General features: G+C 44.2%; 1 protein-coding gene across 1 annotated transcript; it reads right to left on the bottom strand.

Moving 5' to 3' along the window:
* Nucleotides 1-555: 555 nt before the first annotated feature.
* Nucleotides 556-24,624, bottom strand: Ly96 (lymphocyte antigen 96). Its single transcript, XM_041667842.1, has 5 exons — nt 24,469-24,624; nt 19,688-19,780; nt 13,570-13,698; nt 3,438-3,490; nt 556-692 (listed from the first exon to the last, which is right to left on the bottom strand). The coding sequence occupies exons 1-5, from the start codon at nt 24,617-24,619 to the stop codon at nt 594-596; spliced, it is 525 nt and encodes a 174-aa protein (XP_041523776.1). The 5' UTR covers nt 24,620-24,624; the 3' UTR covers nt 556-593.
* Nucleotides 24,625-25,086: the final 462 nt, after the last annotated feature.

The raw sequence follows: 25,086 nt of genomic DNA, 5'->3' as shown, positions 1-25,086 counted from the left end.
ACCGGTGGTCTTTCAGCAGGATCTCTCTGCTTCGAACTGCGGCTTTCACATCCCACTTTCTGTGTGTGTTCTGGAAATCAGGCTCAAATTGTCAGGCCTATTAGGTGTGTCCATCAGGATTCTCAGGAGGAGTAGAACCAACATAATGAATATATGGTGTAATAGTTCGAATGTAAGGTGTCCCCATAATCTCATAGGGAGTGGCACTATTAGGAGGTGTGGATTTGTTGGAGAAACTGTGCCACTGAGGAGGAGGAGCCGGAGGAGGGAGAGCAGAGGGAAGAGAAATGGGGAGCAGGGGGAGGAGAGAGAGCAGAGGGAGAAGAAATGGGGAGCAGGGCGAAGAGGGGAAGTAGAGGGAGTAGAAATGGGGAGCAGAGAGAGGAGGAGCAGCAGCAGCTGGACATCAGTCTACACACTTTAATTCCATCATTGGAGAAACAGAAGCAGTAAGATCTGAGTTCCAGGCCAGTCTGATCTACACACACACACACACACACACACACACACACACACAATAATTGTGAAAGTTTTTTTAAGGAAAACAGAATGCCATTTTCCAAAAATAAAGATATATATATTCTGAGTTTATTCTACTTGACATTAGTACCGTGAACGATAGTAAAATTGAAACAGAACAGCCTTTCTTGATCATCCCCTACAATGGCTTCCGCAATGCACTTGTATCGGCCCTAGAATAAGGAATAATAAAGACAAACTGTTATTCTTTTTTAAAAATGCTGCAAGATCCCCATGGCAGTAGGCAGCAGAAATGTTGTAGGTCCCAAATGGTGGTAGCGGGCCATGTGGTGGCAGGCAGCGGGCCCTGGGAGCAGCCAGTCCCAGGCAGAAATGGCTGCCGGTCCCAGAGCGGTGGCCTGAGCGGTGGTGGCAGACCATGTGGTGGCAGACAGCGGGCCCTGGGAGCAGCCAGTCCCAGGCAGAGACGGCTGCTGGTCTCAGAGCAGTGGTGGCGGGCCATGTGGCAGCAGGCAGTGGGCCCCAGGCAGAGACAGCTGCTGGTCCCGGAGCAATGGCTGGTTCCAGGCAGGGAGACACATGGCGGGCAGGCAGAAAACAGAAACATGGATAGACACGACATGCAGGGTGAGGTTGAATGTTTATTCAGGGGGTTATGGAGAAGGAAGTGTGAAGGGTGGGACAGAGAGAAAGGGAGAGAGAGAGAGAGAGAGAGAGAGAGAGAGAGAAGAGGAGAAAGAGACAGAGAAGGGGGGAAGCAGAGAAGTGGAGAGAGAGGCAGAAGCAAAGCTGCCTCTCCGAGAGGAAGATGGAAAAGAGAACGAGCTCAGGCCAGAAGCTGAAGATCAGCCTGCCTCAGTGGATGGGGAGGGGAATGGGTGTGGCTTGTCTCTTAAAGGGACCAAAACCATAACACAAACAATACAAAATATTAGGTGCTGTGATTCACAAACTCTGTAAGAACGTTCTTCTTTTCTTTCTTTTTGTTTTGTTTTGAGACAGGCTTTCATTATGTAGCCCTAACTAGTCTGGAACTCACTATGTAGACCAGGCTGGTCTCAAACTCACAGAGATCCATCTGTTAAGATTAAAGACGTGAGCCTGGCAAGAACTTTGTTCTTTTCGGTATATAACATTGAAATTGAATTGGTTTGTGTGTGTGTGTGTGTGTGTGTGTGTGTGTGTGGTGAATGGAATCAAACCCAGAGCTTGATGCCTGCCTCTCAATACTCTAGCACAGAGCTAATTCCCAAGCCCAATTTCACTCTTAGTTTCCCAATAAGATAGAAACCTGCATGAATGCCTTCTAAAATTGTGCCTGTGTGCATGCATTTGTGTGAGTGTGTGCATGCCGCATCATTCAGGTGGTGGTCAGGGGACAATGGGAGTCAGATCTCTCCTCCTGTCATGTGAGTCTCAGCAAGAGAATTCCATTCATCTTGGAAGTAAGCACCTGTATCCACAGCCATCTTACTGGTCTCTGCATAAGTTTTAATTGTTTCTCAATTAGAAAGTGAGGATGTCTCTCTGTGAGTTCGAGACCAGCCTGGTCTACAAGAGCTAGTTCCAGGACAGGCTCCAAAACCACAGAGAAACCCTGTCTCGAAAAACAAAACAAAACAAACAAAAAAAAGTGAGGATGTCTTTTTAAATAGTCCACAAGACTATTTCAGAGAATGGCTCAGAGGGGAGGGGCACTTGCTGTACAAGCATAAGCTCCTGAGTTCAAATCCCCAGAACTGACATTAAAATAACAAAATACCTAAAACCAAAACTCTTGACTGTGGTCATGCTACCCTGAACACACCCAATCTCAATTGAATAACTATTCTATTTGCTTGGCTGGTTTTTGGTTTTGTTTGGTTTGGTGTTTGTTTGTTTGTTTTTGAGACAGGGTTTCTTTGTAGCTTTGGAGCCTGTCCTGGAACTAGCTCTGGTAGACCAGCTGGCCTCGAACTCACATCCACTTTGCCTCTGCCTCCCAAGAACTGGGATTAAAGTTGTGTGCCACTACTGCCTAGAGAATACTATTCTTAAAAGTGGTGAATTGCTTTTTTCAATTCTTAACATATGTTGTTTGAATAAGAATGGCCCCCATAGACAGACTTAGTTGACTCCCCAGGAGAGGTCTTACCCTCTCTGAGGAGTGGATGGGGTGTGGGGTGTAGGAGAAGTGGGGGAGAGGGAGGAGAGGAGGGAGGGGGATTGGTATGTAGATAAATAAATTTTTACCTTAAAAAAATGGTCCCCATAGACTCATAGATTTGAATGCTTGATCACCAGTGAGTGGCACTATTAGAAGGTGTGGCCTAGTTGGGGTAGGTGTGGCTTTGTTAGAGAAAGTGTGTCCCTGGGGGTAGACTTTGCCAGTTCAGAAGCTCAAATCAGGTCCAGTGTCTCTCTTCCTGCCAATCCAGATACAGAACTCTGGGCTCCTTCTCCAGCACCGTATCTTCCTGAGTGCCACCATGCTTCCCACCATGACAATAATAGACTAAACCTCTGAACTGAAAGCCAGCCCCAATTAAATGTTTTCCTTTTTATAAGTGTTTCCATGGTCATGGAGACTCACAGCAATCCTGACTGATGTGGGAAGTCCTTCTGTATATGTGTTGTTTTTATTGGTTAATGAATAAAGCAGTTTTGGTCAAAAGTCTAGCCAAGTAAAGCTAGGCAGGAAATTCGAACAGAGATAGAGAGTCAAAGAGATGCCATGTAGCCAAAGAAGGACACGCCGAACCTTACCAGTAGGCAATAGCCTGTGGTAATACACGGATTAGTAGCAATGGGTTAATTCAAGATGTAAGAACTAGTTAAAAATATGCCTAAGTCATTGGCCAAGCAGTATTGTAATTAATATAGTTTCTGTGTGATTATTTGGGTCTGGGCAGCCAGGAAATGAATGAGCAGCCTCCATTTACAAGTGAAGAAAGAGCAAAATATTTCTTGAACAATACCTTAGGAAATATTACTCCCTTGAAGGAAAATGGTACTCTTGTATTCACAGTCTCTGAAAACAAAACACAAACATTATTAGTCATCTTGGGTGATTTCTTTTTTAAAAATATGAAGTGTAGTTTTATGGAGTGCCCTTACTAATAACAGAAGCATTTCTAAGGAAAAATGTAGAGAAATGACTCCTACACCCTACCTACTCCATCTACAGTGCTCCACCCTGACACTCAAGTACATGAGAGTCCCTCCCGGAACCAGCCCATGTCTCATCTCCTAGGGCATCTGAAGTTTTGCCACCTATCAGTCTCAGTGAATTGATTAATATATACATCAAGCTAGATTATGTACGTACAAACTTAACTTTTAGATGCACCTCTAGTTGGATAGAACAGATAAGAATCTCCCTAAACACAGATGTTTCTTTTGACAACACTGAGAATTGACCCTAGGGTCTCATGCACGCTGGGCACAATATCATCTTAGTTATATCCTCCCTGAGACAGTACAAACACAGCCAGAATCCTTACACCCCTTCCAATCACACCACCAAGAAGCATAAGGCTTCAGCCTATGTTTAAATAAGCAGCCATGAGACTGTCCCTTTCTGTATAAGCCACAGAGCATAAAGGTAGACCAGCAGAAAAAGCCAAACAGCTTGAGGTAGAGGTAAAGTCAGAGGGACGGAAATGTTTTGAATGTCAAACAAAAGAAATACTGGTCTTTAAAAAGCAAAACTGTGTGTATATGTGTGTGTGTGTGTGTGTGTGTGTGTGTGTATGTGTGTGTGTGTGTGTGTGTGCGCGCGCACACGAGCACTGCATGTGCACAGCATGGCACAGAAGTGGAGGACAACTTGTAGCAGGCACCATGTGGGTTCCAGCAGTGGAACTCAAGCCCGCATGGTTCTGCACGGCAGCAAGCATCTTCACCTAATGGACCATCTCACCAGCTTAGCTGTCTAACTACGTACCAAGGGAGTCCATGAGACAACATCTGAGTCCCTGAATCAGAAGGATGGGTGCTTGGAACAGATCCTGGGTCCTCAGTGCACTGAGCCTTATTTAAAATTTTAATAACAGTTCAAAGACTATTAGCTGAAAGCCCACTTTGTGCCAGGGAATAACGAGACAATGGTGGTTAGCCCATAATTGTCTCTTCCTGAAAACAAGTTAATTTATTCAGAACATAAATATGTAAAAAAAAAAAAACAAACATACGATGCACAATGGGAGCTGGGTGTGGTGGTTCACCCCTTTGCACTCAGTACCAGGGAGCAGAGGTAGGGGAATCTCTGCAAGTTTGAGGCCAGCTTGGTCTACTTATTGATCTCCAGGCTAGCCAAAGCTACATAGAAAGAGTCTGCCTCAAAAAAGAAAAGCAGTGGGAAAGAAACAGTGATTAAGGTGTGTGAGGTGGTGGCCAGGGTGATGGCACTCAGCATTCCTGTCACAGGGTTACCATGTTGCACCCTCCATGCAAGGATTCACTCCCACATGGTTGCTCACTGGACAGTACCCGACTCCCGACACCACAGAGCATCCATCCCTGGTTCTGAGTCTCCCTGCACCCAGAAACCACTAGGAATGAGAAGAGAAGTGTGGTGCAGGCCTCCAGGTGCCAGCGGAGGAGCAGACACACACCATGGTCTCAGTAGGAAGCCAACACAGCACATTTGCAGCAGGAAAGGAGAAGACTAAGACCTGGGGATCTGGTGGCACACGCCTTCAACCCCAGCACTCAGGAGGCAGAGGCAGGTGGATCTCTGTGAGTTCGAGACCAGCCTGGTCTACAAGAGCTAGTTCCAGGACAGGCTCCAAAGCTACAAAGAAACCCTGTAAAACCACAGACACACACACACACACACACACACACACACACACACACACACACACAAAATGACCTGGGGTTCTGGGAAGGAAATCAGAAGGAACAGCCAGGTTTCTGCCCTGGGGGCTGTGTTGGTCAGTTGTCCCTCTCTTTTTTGATGCGACATTAGCTAGAAGCCTCTAAGTGCACTAAAGAAGCCAGAAAGACACCAAGCTGGACCAGAGAAAATAAAGACAGAAGCCCCTCTCTGGTCCCTCTCTACTCTTCCAAAAGGTGACCCATGGTCCCAGACCAGTTATGAAGGAGTAGTGAAAATAATTTTATGGTTGGGGGGTCACCACAGCATAAGGAATTGTACTGAAGGGTCGCAGCACTGGGAAGGGTGAGAACCACTGATCTAGAGCAAAGTACAGGCCTTCCTGCCAGGAAGTTCTACACTTCTCTCATTCCATGAATTCTGTGTCCTTGTCATTCAGTTTTGTCCCATTGAGTTCTAATTCATGTTATGCCACTAAATTTAATAAATGCCTGTAAGCCACCTTGCATCCCCTTTTAAATAAGACCAGTCTCGGAATAGTGGTAAATAATTATATGAGAAAAACAAATTTCAAGAGTAAGTTTTTAAAGTTAATAAAAATTAAGTACAAATTTTTAGCCTAATTTTTTAAAAAAATGTCTTCATGCTGGGCATGGTAGTACACTGATGTAGGAGAGTCATCTGTCTATGTGTTATTTCATTGGTTAATAAAGAAACTGCCTTGGCCTTTTGATAGGCCAGCCCCTTAGGTGAGTGGAGTAGACAGAACAGAATGCTGGGAGAAAGAAGCAGAGTCAGGCAGCCGCCATGGAGCCAGCTGCCAGGTCAGACATGCTGAATCTTTCCTGGTAAGCCACCACCTCGTGGTGCAACACAGATTATTAGAAATGGGTTAATCAAGATGTGAGAGTTAGCCAGTAAGAGGCTAGAGCTAATGGGCCAGGCAGTGTTTAAAAGAATACAGTTTGGGTGTAATTATTTCAGGGCATAAGCTAGTCAGGCAGCCGGGAGCCAGGTGGCAGGAACGCAGCCCACTGCTCCTTCTACAGTACAATCCTTTAATCCCAGCACTCAGGAGGCAGCGGCAAGCAGATCTCTAAGATTCCACAGCCTGCTTCCTTAACACAGAGAGTTCCAAGACAGCCAAGGATCCATGGAGAGACCCTGTCTCAAAACAAAACAAAAGTCTTCAGCTTTGCTTTTAAAGTTATAAGGCTAGATCCTAACACAGGCAGATTAAACTGACTGGTGTAATGTTGATTTAAGACAGCACAAGATACGAATTGGTTTGAAAAGCAGCTTGGGTTAGAACAAACAAAAACTGTAAATATGTTCAAATATTTAACCCGGAAATATCTGGAAGTCATCCATAACTCTCCTAAGAATGGGAATATTCAAGCCTAATATATACAAAAGACTATACATAGAAACATATTCATTACATTATTGTTAGGGTTTGAATATCGAATGTCCCTACACAGACTTGTGTGTCTGAACACTTGGTTCCCAGCTGCTGATGGTGTTTTGGGAGGTGGTGAGCACTGGGGCCTAGCTGCACTCCTACTGCCATTCCTCCTCAGCATGAAAAAATGTCCTCAGATCATGAAACCCAATAGACCCCTCTGCGCTCGCTCGCCCTCCCTCCCTCCCTCCTTCCCTCCCTCCCTCCCTCCCTCCCTCCCTCTCTCTCTCACTCTCTCTCTCTGGATTTTTTATTCTTTTTTTCAATTTCATCTTACATTGCAACCGCAGTTAGCCCTTCTGCCCCTGCTCCCACTTCCCTAACCTCCCATCCGAGATTTATTTATCATGTATACAGTGTTCTGCCTGCATGTATGCTGCAGGCCAGAAGAGGGCGCCAGATCTTGTTATAGGTGAATGTGAGCCATCATGTGGTTGCTGGGAATAGAACTCAGGACCTCTGGAAGAACAGCCAGTGCTTTTAATCTCTGGGCCATCTTTCCAGCCCTCCTCTTTCAGTTTTTTAAGACAGGGTTTCTCTGTTTAACATCCCTGGTTGTCCTGGAACTCGCTCTGTAGCCCAGGCCGGCCTCACACTCACAGAGATCCACCTGCCTCTGCCTCAGGACTGCTGGGATTAAAGGTCTGTGCCACCACTATCTGACTTTCTTTCCTTTTTTTAAATAATTTATTTTATGTGCATGAATGTCTTGCCTGCATGTATACAAATGTACCACATGTTTGAATAGTGTCCAAGGAGGTCAGAAGAGGGTATCCAGTCCCCTGGAACTGGAATTGCAGACAGATGTGAGCTGCCTTGTGGGTTCCAAGAATCAAACCTGGGTCCTCTAGAAGAGCAGCAGGGGCTCTTAACCACCCAGCAATCTCTCCAGCCCCAATCTTTCTTCTCTTACATTGCTTTTTGTCAGGATCTGATCTCAACAATAAGAGAAGTAGCTAATTCAGTTCTTTATAATAGGGAAAGCAGTAGAAGGAAATTAAACATTAAGTAAAAAGAAAGCATATCCACTGTCTTAGTCTGGTTTCTGTTCCAGTGAAAAACACCATGACTGTGGGGAGCCATGAAGCCTCGTCTTGGATCAGTCTATGAACGTCTGTCCCATGGGTCCCCAGGCAATGCCATGGAAGACAATCTCTCACTTGGCAAAAACCAGTGGACCACAGAGCAGCGCGGGATTTTGATGAATTCATGCAGCTTGCAGGCTCTTTTCTCTCTGGTTATTGTTGATTCTTTGGGAAGGTTTTAGTTTTATTTTGTCAGTCACAGACACAACAGCTGTAATTTTCTCTGGAAATTCTGTTCATTTCCCCTAAGAGTCAGAAGGGGATTATTGCTTCTCAAATCTCTTATCTGAAATTACTAACTACAACTCCTAATCCTGGGAAGTTTTCTGACTCAACAGAAACAGTTAGCTACATCTGGGAAAACAATGCTTGGAACATTAAGCATGTCTCACAGGTCTGGCAGGGAGAGAGAGGCAAGCATCCACAGAGCAGGGGAAGGCCTCAGGAACACACATAGTGCCAGCTGCGGAGAGTAAGTTCACTGGACACCAAGTATAGAAGCATTGGTAGGATCTGGTATGCTCCAAGAGGAATAAGTACAATATAAAATGTGGGATGGACAGATCCACCTTTGCCATACACAGGAGCTTACGTTGGTGGAAAAAGTGTGGTATGGTGGGGTGGAAAAGAGTGCCTTACCAAAGTCTGCCTTTTGCAGACAGATGGAGACTGGGACCCTCTTGCAGAAAAGGGAACTATAAAAAAAGCTTATCTTACAGACATGAAAGAATTGTTTTGGTTTAAATACTGTTGTCCTTTAAGCATCGTACCCATGTCTATTACTTTTTAACTTTGTAGCCACAAGTAGCTGCAGTTGATGAAGCTGCTGCCAGAGCAGGACTTTCTGTCTCTGTTTACTTAAGCCTGCAAAATGTTCAACTCTGTCTAGAAGAAGGTTATGTAGAGGGTAGGAAAGCATATCTGGGGAAGCATAAAATGGAAACGATGGAGGCTTTCTATAATGATTACAATGTATTTCTTAAAATATGACATAGTTCTTTTTTCTTTTTTTTTTTTTTCTTTTTTTTTTTTTTTGGTTTTTTGAGACAGGTTTCTCTGTAGCTTTGGAGCCTGTCCTGGAACTAGCTCTGGTCGACCAGGCTGGCCTGGAACTCACAAAGATCCACCTCCCTCTGCCTCCCAAGTGCTGGGATTAAAGGTGTGCACCACCACCGCCCACCGCCCGGCATGACATAGTTCTTAAAAGTCAAAAATAATAGCAGGGCTGGAGAGATGGCTCAGCGGTTAAGAGCATTGCCTGCTCTTCCAAAGGTTCTGAGTTCAATTCTCATCAACCACATGGTGGCTCACAACCATCTGTAATAAAGTCTGGTGCCCTCTTCTGGCCTTCAGGCATACACGCAGAAAGAATATTGTATACATAATAAATAAATAAATATTTAAAAAAAACAAAAATAATAGCAAATAATAAAGCTGTTCAGGCAAGCCTGGTAGGAAAAAAAAAACTCTGTTAAAGTATAAATAAAAACATCTTAAGCTATTTGGGACCACTTGAGTGCGCTCCACCGGGTAGTTAGAATCTTTCTTTGCACCAATGCCCCTTCCTCGTCTCAGAACCTGAACCTGAGCCAAGGCTAGACCCTGGGCACATGACCAAAACCAGTTTGAAGTGAAAATGGTGTATTTAGTTTACAAATTACAGAAGCCAAGACAGGAACTCAAGATAGGGACCTAAAGACAGGAACTGAGGCAGAGACCACTGACGAATGCTACTTACTACTCGATCCCAACTATGTTTATACCACCCAAAACTGCATGCCTAGAAGCGACACCAGCCACAGTGGGCTGGGCAGTGTCTTCCCACATCAACCATTAGTCAAGACAATGTCCCATGGACAAGCTCACAGGCCAATCTAATGGAGGCTGTTATTCGGTTGCAGTCCACTCTTCCATGGTGATTCTAGTTTGTGTTAAAAAACAAGTCAGAACACCCACTAAGTGAGACATCCCTCTCTAATATGTATGTTCTGATTTGTTAAACAAGTGAAGTAACTATTCAAAGAGTAAACTCAATTTCTTAAAAGAAAATTAAAACTTGCAACATAATATAGCAACTACATAAGCAATGTTCATTCATTTTTAAACATAAGAACTCACACTAATCTAAGAAAAGTCCCCTTGCAACGAATGGTGACAATTACAGAAAATCACAACAATCAGGTCTATGGTGTCGCACACCTTTAATCCCAGCACTCGGAAGGCAGAGGAATGTAGATTTCCAAGTTAGAGGTTAGCCTAGTCTATAGCATGAGTTCCAGGACAGCCAGGGCTACACAAAGAAACTCAGAAAACAAGGGAAGGAAGAAAGGATGGAGGGAGGGAGGAAGGAAGGAAAGAAAGAAAGAAAGAAAGAAAGAAAGAAAGAGAAGGGAAAACCATAACAGATCAAAATGCAGGGAACAAATAGCAAAGTGGTATACAGTCCTGTCTGTTGATACATTGACCACACAATCCCTGTACCTGGGCTCAGGAAGCACAGTGGAAGTGGGAGCAGAAAGACTGTAAAGGCCAGAGGGAAAGAAATTCATTGTGAAAGCGCATACCAGGAATGTCAGAGAAGTTATGTCCATTAAGTCTTACCAATATGACTGCCTAAAGATGACCAGAAAAGAGACAACACAAAGAGATAAAGTTTGTGAGACCTTGTAGTGGTTTGAAAGAAAATAGCCCCCAAAGGGAGTGGGACCATTAGGAGGTGTGGCCTTGATGGAGTAGGTGTGGTCTTGCTGAGGAAGTGGGTGTCTCATATATGCTCAAGACACTGTCCAGTGTCTCAGATCACTTCCTGTTGCCTGCAATGTGTAGGGCTCTCAGCTCCTTCTCCAGCACCGTGTCTGCCTCCATGCCACCATGTCTCTCCATGATGATAATGAACTGAACCTCTGAAACTGTAAGCAAGGCACCCCAATTAAATGTTTTCCTTTATAAATGACTTGCTGTGGCCATGTTGTCTCTTCACAGCAATAGAAATCCTAACTAAGACAAACCTTAACCCTAACGAAGAATTTCAGACAACTAAGGGTTGTGAGTTTTTGTTTGTGTTCTGACAAATAGAGCTTGCACGGAGATCAGAGGGAGATCTAGCCACTAGCTAGCCACAGAGGTCTGGAGATCCGTACAGAGAGGAGAATGCAGCACCGAGAGAGGACGTGATAAGGCAGGGCATATACAGGATCTCGGCCCCTCTTTGTCTCAGGATTCAGAGGAAGTAAGAAGTCTCTGGTAGCTTCTGCTCTGCTTCTCTGATCTTTCGGCTTTTACCCCGATATCTGACTCTGGATTTTTATTGATTAAGACTATTAGGATCATGCTTCAACTAAGGAACACTCAGTGGGAGAAATGGACATCCAAGGGAAGAGCCCCCAATTGGTTGTCCAGAATTAAGTGGTCAGCCCTGAAATCATATACATACAAGTAACATTACACAAACTGAGAAGGTTGTATCCATATATTTAGGATATATGTATGTGTGCACGTGCGCATGTGTGTATGTGTGTGTGTGTATGTGTGTGTGTACAATAACAAAAAAGGTAGAAGTTATGAATCTGAGAGAGAATGGGATGGGAAGATGCCTAGGGGAGGTTGGGGTGAGAAAAAAGAAAGGCGAAGCAGGATAATTTTATTTTTTTATTTATTTTTTTAATATTTATTTATTTATTATGTATACAATATTCTGTCTGTGTGTATGTCTACAGGCCAGAAGAGGGCACCAGACCTCATTACAGATGGTTGTGAGCCACCATGTGGTTGCTGGGAATTGAACTCAGGACCTTTGGAAGAGCAGGCAATGCTCTTAACCACTAAGCCATCTCTCCAGCCCCAGCAGGATAATTTTAATTTAAAATTTAAACGAAGTTTTAAAGGAAAAGCAGCTCCCCATGAGCCTAAAAGCAGGCCACTGAACAGCATCCCCTATTTTTCTTAGCTTTGTCTCTGCCCCATCGTCCTGCCGTGAGTTCCTGTCCTACCTTCCCCCGTGTCAGACTAGAAGCTGGAAGATGAAACTTCTCTTGCCAAGGTGCTTTTGGTTGGTATTTTAACAGAGAGCAACTGGACAACCACCCCACTAAAACAAGGACAAGAGTGCTGAAAAGCTCTAGGATGGTTGTGTTGAGGGACGCCGGATAGACACCTCCACAATTATAAAATATTTCACCCACATCCAAACATTTTAGCTCTTAAGCCATATAAAAGTCATAGACATACTGTGAAGATAAATGTGGAATATGGCCTAAAAACAAACAAATAAAAAAATAAATACAAATGAAAAACTAAGAAGAACCAGGCGGTGGTTGTGTATACCTTTACTCCCACAGCTCAGGAGGAAAAGACAGGTGGATCTCTGTGAGGTGGAGGTCAGCCTGGTCTACAGAATAAATTTCAGGACATCTAGGGCTACACAGAGATACCCTAGAAAAAAAATAAAACTAAACAAACAAAACACACACACAAGAAAAGAAGTTCTAAAGTGCTTTTTAGAAATAAGATTTTATCACTATTTTATTGTATTATTTCCAATTATGCTAATATAAAAGAATGATATTTATATACTGAAATTATTTTAAATACTTAAAACTATTAAGGGGAAAATGCATGAGTTTGGATTAAGTGACCTTTACATTCCCAAATTCTGAATTTTACTATTCTGTTAACAGACCAAAAGCTGAGAAGACTGAATAAATAGATCAGGGGTACTTCACTTGCTTGCCTCGCATGTATAAGATTCTGGTTTCCATCACTGAGGTAGGCCCTCCCAGCAACAAAGTATATCCAGAAGTGGTGGCCTAAGCCTCTAACCCCATCACTTTGGAAGCAGAAGTAAGCCTGTGAGTCCCAGGACAGCCAGGGGCCACAGAGACAAACAACAACAGCAACAAAAGGGAGATGGGGCATGAAGTCCAGGAAGTTCAAATTAGCCTTGACTACATACAGAGTTCGATACCATCCAGGGCGAAAATGACACTCTGTCTCAAAAAGTCAATAGCAACAATTCCAGGATTCAGATAAAAAGGAGATCATTAAAGAAATCAATATAAGTGCAGAGTCAAAACCAGACAAGTGTCTATAGAAAGCTCTACATGCAATGTTTGGGAAAAGACATCTGTAGCCAAGAGTGAATGTGAGACCTTCATCTAAAAAGGTGAGAATTTATTAACCCTGTAAACACATCCACACTGCACCATTTTAGTAATGGCATGTGGACACTACTGTAAAATATTTATGCTTCAAAGAGTAAAATTTCAGAGCGAATTTGCTGTGGAGTAGTCCTGTACACTGTGAAAGTGTGTTGCTCTCGTTGTGAATAAAAAGCTGATTGGCCGGTAACCAGGAAGTTGGAACAAGCAAACTAAGGACTAGAAGGAGGGCGGAGTCAGAGGAGTCGCAGGCCAGACGCAGCTCAGCGGGAGCAGGAGATGAACGTGCCCTGTTTATTAAGACACCACCACGTGGCAGAGCATAAATAAAGAATGTGGGTTAATTTAAAATGTAAGAGCTAATTTGCAATAAGCCTGAGCTGGCCGAGCATTTGTAATTCATATTAAGACACCGTGTAGTTATTCGTGAACTGGCGGTCGGGACAGGAAATCTCCACCTACAGGAACCCGAGCATTATGTCAGTAAAGGAGCTTCACGTTTCCCGTGTTTCCTCGTCCTAACAGCCTCACAAAGAATCATGGTCTACTCTAAAGCCAAATGCTTACCTCCCTTCAGAGCTCTGCAGAAAGAATAATCATCATCATATCCATGGCAAATAATTTCTTTGCGCACTGGTATCTTTACGGAGTTGACATGAACGGAGAGGCTGAAGTATAATTTTTTTAAGTCTCTTCCTTAAGAAAAAAATAGAGATCCCATTAGTCCCTCCAGTAAGGTGTACAGAGTGTTTGTTGTGCCCTTAGTGTGTGCCCTGTGCTCTTTTCCTACATTGCTTCCTCATGACTATCTATGAAGTTATTAGTATCTTTTTAAAAAAAAAAAAAGATGTATTTATTTACTATGTATACATTGTTCAGGCTGTATGTATCCGTGCACGCCAGAAGAGGCACCATTACAGATGGTTGTGAGCCACCATGTGACTGCAGGGAACTGAACGCAGGACTTTGGAAGAACAACCAGTACTCTTAACCGTTGAGCCATCTCTCCAGCCCCAAGGTTTAGTATCTTTTTTTTTATTATTATGTATACAATATTCTGTCTGTGTATATGCCTGAAGGCCAGAAGAGGGTGCCAGACCTCTTTACAGATAGTTGTGAGCCACCATGTGGTTGCTGGGAATTGAACTCAGGACCTTTGGAAGAGCAGGTAATGCTCTTAACCACTGAGCCATCTCTCCAGCCCAAGGTTTAGTATCTTTATTCCAGTAATAAAACTAAAGTTCTAAGAAGGCACCTTTGTAGAAAAATTGAATGTTCCACAGTGACAGCTATATAAAATATCCCCTCCCACCAAAAAAAAAAAAATTCTCAAATTATGACAACTACCAAAGATGTAAGATTTCTAGCTTTGGTGAGCTCATCCAGAAAATTAAAAGGACTGGGAATCATAAACTCATCAGCTTTTGGAGTTGGATGAGCAATGTCTAAAAAAGAGAATTGAAGACCAAGTCTATCGGTGCATTCCTTCAATTCCAGCACTCGAGATGCAGAGGCAGGCCCATCTCTCTGAGTTAAAGGCTAGCCTGATCTACATAAAGAGACCCTGGCTCAAATAAAATAAAACAATAAAAACAATAACAAGAGAAAGAAGACTGAAGCAGAAGGTTCACAAGTTGGAAACCTGTCTGGTCTACGGAGTGAGTTCAAGGCAAACCCTTGATAACTTAGACCTTGTTACTAAACAAAAAGTAAAAAGGACTGGGGTATTACACAGGTCAGAGGTACAGTGCTTGCCATAGCAAGTAGGATTTCAGTCCCCGGTAATAGGATAGGTAGATTGATAGATGATACATAGATAGATGATAGAGCATCTCCAGTAAACATACATGTTTCTGACTCTCCAGAGGTATTTATTTGTCCTAAGATGTATAGATGTATAATATTATATATATAATATTATAATTTTATATATATAATATTATAATTTTATATATATATAAATATAAAGACCCCTGAGGAAGGGAGACTCTTACTCACGTCTGGGGATAACACAAGCCCCCAGAAACTCACGAAAGACCGTCCTTGCTGCAATCACACAAGGTTTATTGACAGGACAGCCGCTGGGGCTGAATCTCATTTTCCACGCAAGGGTAGAGGAGTTCGACCCCAAGTAGCTGGAAGAGGAGGTATTTAGGGGAAAAAAACCACAACCCAAAGGGGGTAGGGAAGGTGTCATTGGAAAATTCTGAAAATACCAGTGGTAATCACAAGGGGGTAACTCCCCATTTCTCAAGATTATTCTCAAGATTATAATCTAACTTTATGATCAGCTAGTTCCTGGAACAGAGTCAGTGAACTGGCTAACCTAGATTTTTGGTTCTTCTCTCCCTGCTAGATTTTTGGCTCTACTCTTTCTGCTAGAGGGGTCTGAATTTATCCGGGCCTTTCAAAACATACATAGATATAGCTTTTTTAAAGACAGGGTCTCATTGTGTACCCTTGACTGTCCTGAAAACCATTAGGTAGATCAGGCTGACCTCATATTCACAAAGATCCACCTGCCTCTGCCTCTGAATGCTGGGAATAAAGATGTGATAAATTCATCATAAATCACTGTAGGACAATAAAAAGCAGTTTTTCCATCTTCAGACGGAACTTGGCTGTGCTTGACATAACTGCCAGATCCTTCTCCTGGCCCCTTTTTGAGGCTGGTTCTACCAGCTTGCTGCTGTCCACCCACATCTCCGATCCTCTGTGTCATTGAGTCTCCTCTCTTACGGTTCATCCTCAGCCCTCAGCTCTCACCCTGAACATTCTTCCTGGCTTTAGGTGCCACATGACCGTATACTATTCTACATCCTTAGACAAACGTTTCTCGGTTCCCTCACACAACAAACTCAAAGGGGATTCCCCATCATCAACATCAAACTGGTGTTATAGGAATCTTTCTGGAAAAGTCCTCCAACACCGAGACTGGAAGAGAGAGATCACAGTGGACTCAAGCCAGGACCCATCCTGTCTTCCAGCTGATCCTAGTTGGTCCTGCTTCCAGCTGCATCCTCATTTCATACCCTAAAACCACAGTAGGGTGGGCAAGCAAGCAAAAGGCATATGTGCAGTCAGAAGGGTGTGAAGGCCTGCAACCAATGGTTTCCGCCTTTTCTCCAGGTCATCCTGTCTCAGGCAGCAGGTGGAGTTGTGCTTGGCCAGTAGGCAGGACAAGCAGTGCTTTAAACAAAACACTAAACAAACCAGTAAATCTGCATTTAATAATTAATCTTTTTCTACTGTATTCTACTTCACTGGCAATAGAATCCCGTCCCACTAAATCTTACTCACCCCCTTTTTATTCCCACTGCCCTAGGGTCAGCAGAGGCAAATAGTACTCCAAGCCTGAAGACCACCAAATGGCCTACATTTTCTCCACATCGTTACTTCCTGGGTTAGGTGTGGAAAAATTATTATAGAACCAGTTAAAAATCTTTTTTTATTCATTTTATATTTCAACCACAGTTCTCCCTTCCACCCCTCCCCCAACACCTCCTTCCTACCCCCCCCCCATCTGCTTCACCTAAAGGGTAAGGCCTCCCATGGGGAGTCAACAAAGCTTGGCACATTAAGTTGAGGACCAAGGCCCTGCCCCCTGCATCAAGTCTGAGCAAAGCATCTTACCAAAGGGAATGGGCTCCGAAAGGCTAGTTCATGCACCAGGAATAGTTCCTGGGACCAGTTAAAAAAATCTTACAAAAAAAAAAAAAAAAGTTGGTCCCATGGACCCTCTAAACTCCAGAGTGTGTGTGTGTGGGGGGGGGGGGGGGGGTTGAAAAGATGATTCCACAAGGAATTCGAGAGTCACAGACCGGACTCTGTGGTGCGCACATGGCAGACAGCACTGCAATCCTGGATGATGTCAATGCAAAACAAAGAGCCTCTTTCTAGGCTCAAGAGGCCCAGCGTGCTTCCAGTTTCCAGGAAGTCCTGCTTTGACAGCTCAGTGGTCGTGGTCATGAGCCATGGCTGTAATGACATAACACTCCTGGGGCTTAGCTGGCCAAGGGCATCAATGTGAGTGGGAGGGGGGTAGGGGATGGGGATGAGGAACAGAGTGATCACCATGACAGAACAAGGTAAACATTTTTGAGTTTGCCCAGGACATCTCCAGGAATTGCCAGAAATAACACTGAAGGGACTGATCGACTGCACGGGTGTGTTCATAGGTTTGTTTCTGTTACACAAATACCGGCTAGCAAGCCTGAGAAGTACCAAAGATATCTCCGTTCCCACTCAGTTTTTGACTCAGGGTTATAACTATTGTTTGATCAAAAGCTTCCCTGACACCCCTATATCCAAGAACTCTGGGGTATTTGGATTGGAAGCGTTTCATCTTCCCCCCTCCGCCCCCCCCCCACACACACACACACGCTTTTCCCTCACCATGTGCCCCACTACCTGGGAGTGCGGCAGTAAACGTGGGCATTCATTTGGTCTAATTTGGTCTGACTGGAATTATTTGCATAGGCAGAGAGGCTCGTTTTAAGATTATTCCTAATAGATGGAGGTTTCCCACAGCGGGGCCTGTTTTTCCCACGGGCTCAGCGCCACGTGCTGGAAAACGCCCTTCTCATGTGCTCTCTGCCAGGCTAACATCGGCTTCGACTCAGTGAGTTCCCATTTTGGAGTTACATGGCCGGTAGGATCGGTGGGGGGGGGGGGGGGGGGGGATTCACATCTATTTTTGTCGATTTTCGGATTTTCCGATAAAGTCGCGGCTGTGCTGGAAGTCCAATTCACGCGGTAAGCCATGCCTCACCGAGATTAGACTTCGGTGTGTTTGGAGATGTCCACTCACTCGTTCGTTTCTCATGCACCCCCGTTTTGACTCAAGAGCACTGTACGGTGGACATATTGCCACAGGCTTGAGTCCCACAATTGGCTTGGGTTTCTAATGGGTCCTTGCGATTCCAAGCCGATTATGCAAATGCCCTTGGGCGGCCTTTCACAAAAATCCTTTTAAATTGGGACTAACATCTAATGTAAAGCAAACAAGGCTCCACAGCTGGCGGCAGTATCTAGATGCGTGCTCCCGCCTGCTCCCCTCCCTCCCACTTCCTTCCCCTCTCCCTGCTTCTGGAAGCTGTTTTTATGATCCTTTTTGAGTTGGAAACATGACCTCACCAAACTCATGAACTCAAGCAATCCTCCTACTCCTGTCCCATATGACTACAAGGGCTTAGCACATGCTGGCCTCTTGCTTTTCAAAGGTCTCAGATCTGCACTCCAGCTCAATCCCTGCACGCCTTCTCTAGTCTGCTCTCACAAGTATGTATCCCTCAACACTACCCCCAAATCATCTAAATTTTTAATCCCTTCTTGGACTCCGCCTCTGTCCAAGTGCTGGGATTAAAAGCAGATACCACCACGCCCAGTTTCTTTCTCAACCAGCCTTTTTCCTTATGAACTACGATCTGAGGAAGAGGGAATGTTTCTTTAAGCTTATCTACAAGATACTAGACATAGTGGACAGACATATAATCCCAGCACTGGGGAGGGAGAGAAAAGAAGGCTGCCACAAGTCCTAGGCCAATTTGTGCTGTGTCGTAATTTTTAGACCAGCCTGGGCTACATAGTGACACCTTGTCTCAAAAGCAGAAGGAAAGAGAAAAATAACAACAACAAAAAAGTATTGGTATTAGGGAGATGGCTCAGTGGTTAAGAGTGTTCTTCTAAAAGACTGAAATTCAGTTCCTAGCATTTACCCACCCATCTCTAACTCCAGTTCCATGGAACCTAACACTCTGCTCTGGCCTCCGTGGGCACCCACACATATGGTAAACACACAGATAAATATATATACATGTACCTAAGTAAAATAATGAAAAATCTGTCTTTTATAAAAGCTTGTTCTTCACATCGTAGCACTCTGAAAAGTATAAAATGTGTTCCAAGTCTATGCCGAGAATGAAGACCATAGTGCTAAAGACCAAAATTATATTTCCTGAGAGCCAGACTTGCACGCCTTTTATCCCAGCACTCGGGAGGCAGAGGCAGGCACATCTCTGTGAGTTCAAGGCCAGCCTAGTCTACAGATGGAGTTTCAGGACAGTAAGGTTTATACAGATAAACCAAGTCTCAGGGGAGGAAAATCACAGATTTTTCCAACTGAAACTCAGTGTCTCTCACACCTGAATGGTTGACAAGGGCCATACATTATTAGAAGGTTGAAGTTGTTCCCATTTCTAACCTATGTCCTTGTAAAACCCTCCATATGCCTGTGAGTTGGTCTAAAATACAGCAAAAATGACAGATTATCACTTCCTTGATCAAGCCATTTAATGCTCTTCCATCTTGTTATCCTTTGCCAGTTTTGATGAATCAAGCAGCTCCGATAATAAAGTCCATGTAGCCAACAGCCAGAATCCAGAAACTGCTACCAACAGCCACACGAGCTTAGAAGGAGTTCCTTCCATAGTCGACCCCAAACGTGGTCAACATTTTGATTATAGGTTATGGGGGCCCCCGGACAACATGGGTAAGCCATGCTCAGACACCATCACACAAAGACAGTAGGTAAGTACTGTGTAGAAGCCACTGGACTAAGAGTGTGGTAACTTACAGTATAGCAGTAGATAACAAACACAGATGTGCTTGGAACAGAGTCATTCTGGTTGAATTTCTACAGCCCTTCAGCTAATTAACAAAAATGAAAGTTTGTATTTGTACTTACTTGGAATGAAGTTAACATATACAAATCCGCGGGTTCCCTTCAATGTTATACAGGGTTCAGAAGTAATCAAAATGGGGTAAGATTTCATGTTATCTAAAAAGAATAAGGAAAACTTTAACATGATTGTAAATAACTTCCAGTAAATATGGCATTCTGAGTATCAGTCCCCAAAGGATGATTTTTGTGTTCAAAATTATAATGAGAACAATTGAAGGTCATTGAAAATCTCTCTCTCTAGAGCACTGACAGTTGTAGTACAGTTGAAGAAGAGGACCCAGGTTTTCCCTCAAGTACAAACTCCATGTGTAAAAACCCAGAAAATAATGAAGTCTCCAGCACATGCAAACACACAAACTGTACTCAGTAGTGTCTCTACGAAGATTCGGGACATGCTCTCTTGAGAGTCCCTGACCCCAGCAGCACCATACAATTAAGAAGCCTCTCCAATCCCAGTCTCACCTGCATGCTCAGTACCCTAACTCTTCCAGTTCAGCTCCCAAAGCACTGACTTCCAGGCTGTGCATCCTGGAGTTCTGATAGTCCGCACAGTCTAGTTACACCATCAGAGCCGACAGACACTACTTCGCTCCGCGTGTGCGAAGACCGAAACTGCCAGTTCTCAGCTTTTCCATGATGAGAGGAAGAATTGATATAGTCTTCGAATTAATACCCATCTCACTAATCCTGGAAGTCTAATGAGTGTGGGTGACAGTGAAGGGAGCAGGCAAAAGCACCTTGGCTTGAGTACTGCCATTTTGACTTCACACTCCATTTTATCTGTAGGGTGGGAAACAGTTCAAGTTCCTAAGCCATATGGAAGCTGAGAACTTTCTAATGGCGGAACAACATCCTTCCTAAGCCATATAAACAGTCTATTATCCCCCTTAGTTCCTATTATGGCTGTTCCTAACACAGAAATAAAACAAATGAATCCGATTGGTTGGACTAAAACACTCCCATTTTGTGTCCATTGATAATGATGGAACACGCAAGGAAAGTTCCTAATTTTTGGCTTCCGATTGGTGAAAATTATAACTGTAACTTGGCAATAACTTTATGATTTTTTTGTACTTTTAAACCCCACTTTTGCCCCTACTCAGAGCTGCCAGAAGAAACAAGGCTCTGAAGTCCTTGTCCTGCAGCCCTGATCCATCAGTGACCTGCCTGTGTGGTGATTTATTAGACTCTCTATTTTTTTTTTATTTATTTATTTTTTGCTTTTTCGAGACAGGGTTTCTCTGTGGCTTTGGAGCCTGTCCTGGAACTAGCTCTGTTAAACCAGGCTGGTCTCGAACTCACAGAGATCCGCCTGCCTCTGCCTCCCGAGTGCTGGGATTAAAGGCGTGCGCCACCACCGCCCGGCTATTAGACTCTCTAGAACCCATAAGTGTTGTCTTTCTCCTTCGTCATGGCGTGCAACAGGGTGGAACAACACAATCTATCTTCTTGGGGTAAAAGATGTTGCTAGAATTGGTGGGTGTCAGTCCAAAATAAATTCAAGTCAGCAGAGGGACAAAGATCAATGTCAAAATGCATGCCTAGCCATGCTCAGTTCAGGCCCAGCACTACTAAATAAATAAATCTATGAAAAGTAAATAAATAATTCAAGTGAGTCCGCCAGCATCTTTGGGACAAACTGTTTATTCATCTTTGTTTTGTGAGACAGGATCTTACTCTCTAGCATAGGCTGTTCTAGGACTCACTATGTAGACCAGGCCTCAAAATTGCAACAATCTTCCTGCCTTGACCTCATGAATGCTAGAATTAGAAGCATGAAACACCATGCCCAGCCGGGCGGTGGTGGCACACGCCTTTAATCCCAGCACTCGGGAGGCAGAGGCAGGCGGATTTCTGTGAGTTCGAGACCAGCCTGGTCTACAAGAGCTAGTTCCAGGACAGGCTCCAAAACCACAAAGAAACCCTGTCTTGAAAAAAGAAAAAAAAGAAAAAAAAAAGAAAAGAAACACCATACCCAGACTAAGTGGGATTTTTCGTGGACCTTAGAAAGTTACTATAAAAGCCAGGCTTGGCGGGATAAGCTTTAATCTTAGCACTCCAGAGCCTGAGATGGGAGAATCTCCATGAATTTTAAGGCTAATCTGGGCTAGCCTGCACTACAGAGTGAGTTCAAGGTCATCTTGAGTTACAGTGAAATCCTGCTTCAAAAACCACTTCCTAATATTATTACAGCAACAAATAGATTTGACGTGAGTTTGTCAGAGCATATACATCCAAAACCATAGCATCCCTTCAGCGAGCCAAGGAAAATCCAAATGTACCAAAATCTTGATTTTTGAATTCCAGATCAGTCCATAATAAATGTTTCTTATTTCAGCCCCCCAAACTATAGTGGTTGGGTTTTTTGTTTGTTTGATTGTTCTTTTGTTTTGGTTTGTTGGTTTTGGGTTTTGGTTTTTCCTGACAAGTTTCTCTGTGTAGCCTTGGTGGTCCTGGAACTCTCTCTGTAGACCAGGCTGGCCTTGGATTCCCAGAGATCGGCCAGCCTCTGTCTTACAAGTGTTGGGATTAAAGGCGTGCAGCACCATGCCCGACTCCATAGTGATTTGTTCCGACAAGTCAAAATCACTAACCCTGACCAGAAAAGACACGTCTCTTCTCTTTCTAGGAAATGATCCTCACAGTAAGGACTGAATCAGCTGTCACCATAACTAGCACTCACCTGCCAATTCTAGAGGGATTAACCCTTCAAAAGGGAGGTATTTCTGTCTTAGTGGACTCTCCAAGGCACAGGAGGGATAACGTTGTAGGAAGGCAGCAGCCTGTGGGCTTCTAGAGACCCCTTTGCTTTCTTTCTAGCCTGTGTCGGGGGCTCCAGGGAAGGTCCAGGACTTGTTGGTGTTACAGAGCAAAGGGGCAGGTTCTATCTCAGAAAGTCTCACCAGAAGACAGAGGAAGCCAGGTGTGTGTCCGGTGTGGTATCCCATGCCTTTAGTCCCAGAATTCAGGAAGCAGAGTCAGGCAGGTCTCTTAGTTTGAAACCAGCCTGGTTACATACCAAGTTCCAGAACAGCCAGAGCTACATAGAGAGGCTCTATATCAAAAGACAAACCACAAACAAAGACAAAGGGATCCAAATTGTTACTAAAAGAGTATAGATGAATAATAATATGTATTATACATTACTAATAGGCATATGACGAGTCACTATGTAGCACCAAAGAGGCAGATTCGGAACTGCACAGGTGGCTCAGAGGTTGAGCTCCAGCCTAGGATCCACCCACATTAGTCTGCTCAAGTAGCCTGTTAACTCCAGTTCCAGGGAATCTGATGTCCTCTTCTGACTTCTGGGGGCACCAGCATGCACATGGTTCACATATATACCCAGAACATACACACACACAAAGATAAATAAACTGACAGAAGAGGGGGCCAAAAAGGAGAGAAAAATAAAGGTTAGCAGACTGGGGACTTTCCTAATGGCCCAGAAGTGAACAGCTATTAACCGCAGTCAGCGAGCTTCATAAGCCAGTCCCCCAGGAAACGCTGTGACTGTGCAGCCCTCAGTACTGCAGTTCTCAAGGGACGTCTCTAAAGTCCCTGCAGCACTTCCGGACCTCAAGCTGCAGATGTTGCTTTTCTAAGAACTGGCATTTCAGAAGGCATCACCTCCCAACCATCCGATATTTCGAGAGGCGGCAAAAATGGACAACCAACGGAGTGATCAACAAAAGAGAAAACAGACTGAAACAGTCCCCAAGTCCCTGTGCTAGGTCTTCACAAACCAGGCGTCTGCTAGCTGTGCAGTGACAGGGCATTAATTAGAAGCCAGTAGCATCAGAGTTTAGCTCAACTGAAAAATATTTGCAGTTCTAGCCCTGGGGAGGTTGGGGAAACAAGGAGCTTGCGTTTGAGGCCAGCATAGAGTGTATAGTGAGTTCCAAGCAAAAATAAGCAAATAACTCGAGAGGCAGAGGAAGGGGGATTTCTTTGAGTTCCAGGCCAGTTTGGTCTCTATTGCAAGTTCCAGGCTAGCCCAGGGCTATATACTGATATCCTGTTTAAAAAAATAATAGTAAAATATGCGGGGTGTGGTGACTCACACCTTTAATCCCAGGAAGTAAGGGCAGACAGATCTCTGTGATTTCTAAGCCAGCCCAGCTCCAGGCCAACCACCACGGCCACATAGTGAGACCCTGTCTCAAAACAAATTATAGAGTAATAATAATAGTAATAATAATAACCGCATAAATCCAAAAATCAATCTTACTTTTTATAAGTGACTCTTTGGTAAAATTCTTAACTCTAGCAAGCCTCATAAAGTGAACTCTAAAATCACTTTCACTTTGCAACTAAAAAAAAATGAGGCAGAGAATGCCTAAAAATTGCTGAAGATCATACAGTTGGTGAAAGAGAGAGATCAAGCTAACAACCCAAAAACAGAGATGCTCGATGAGCCCTCTAAGACCACCGACTGGAGCAGAAACCCCCACTGGGGAGCAGCTCCCATTCTGCCTCCCTAGGAGGAACCAGTTTGTCGGGTCTGGGACTCTGAAACAAACAATTCCACTGGAACTGAGAGCTCAGCAACGACAGAAACACAGGAGCTAAAAACACACGGTTCAGATCAGTAAGGAGAACGAGACGGGATGGGGGGTGGGGGTGGGGACCCACATCCGGAAGTGGTCGATCGCTCCACCCCGACCCCATCCCCATCCCCACCCCAGACCTCAGCAGCCCTCACAGCTGGAGTCGCAGAGGCTTTCTCCCGGGCCCTCCGGTAAAACAGCTGGAGCTGCAGTTAGTTGCTGCCGATCTCTTACCGCAGTAGGTGTAGGAAATAGTCGTGTCGGAGGAGTTGCAGAACCACTGTTGCTCAGATTTGGCAAACGTGGGAGGAAGCAGCGTAGAGAAGAGAATAAATGGCAACATGATGTGATATCGCCAACACTTTACACACGCAAGGAAGACCATCGGACTCGACAGTAAGGAGGAAAGATTCGACTTAGTCACCAGTCATGTGATTTCAAAGTTCCCATCCAACTGTTTCCTCTTTTTAAGCTTGTGTGACTGTTTGTATACTTGTTTTTACTCTCTGAGCACTTCCTGCTGCAAGGCAAGTGAGAAAGACCGATCTAGAATATACTGTTTCTGAACACTTAAAGTAAATCAAAGTAATTAGCACTTCAACATACAGCGAGTTTTCAGTGAGACCAAATGTCCTACTGGAGACGCTGTCTAAAATCAACTGAACCGGGCATAGTGATGCACACCTTTAAACCCAGCACTTGGGAAGCAGAGGCAGGTGGGTTTCTGTCAGTTCGAGGCCAACCTATCTACCGAGTGAGTTCCAGAACAGCTAGGGCTACCTAGTGAGACTCTATCTCTAGAAATGAAGTCCTCTTCAATCCAAGAGAAGATACACTACTTTTCTGTGTACA

The sequence above is a fragment of the Microtus oregoni genome, unplaced genomic scaffold, assembly GCF_018167655.1.
Source record: "Microtus oregoni isolate MIOR12 unplaced genomic scaffold, Mior012 000017F_ref0000208, whole genome shotgun sequence".
NCBI lineage: Eukaryota > Metazoa > Chordata > Mammalia > Rodentia > Cricetidae > Microtus > Microtus oregoni.
This window is presented reverse-complemented; position numbering and strand designations above follow the sequence as displayed.

Excerpts from the sequence above, each read along its gene's own strand:
- Ly96 (XM_041667842.1), bottom strand. The coding sequence starts at position 24,619 with ATGGTCTTCCTTGCGTGTGTAAAGTGTTGGCGATATCACATCATGTTG. Across the intron at positions 13,699-19,687 it reads ATATGTTAACTTCATTCCAA|GAAGAGACTTAAAAAAATTA; the intron begins GTAAGTACAAAT and ends TTTTTTCTTAAG. Across the intron at positions 693-3,437 it reads AGGGAGTAATATTTCCTAAG|GGCCGATACAAGTGCATTGC; the intron begins GTATTGTTCAAG and ends TCCTTATTCTAG.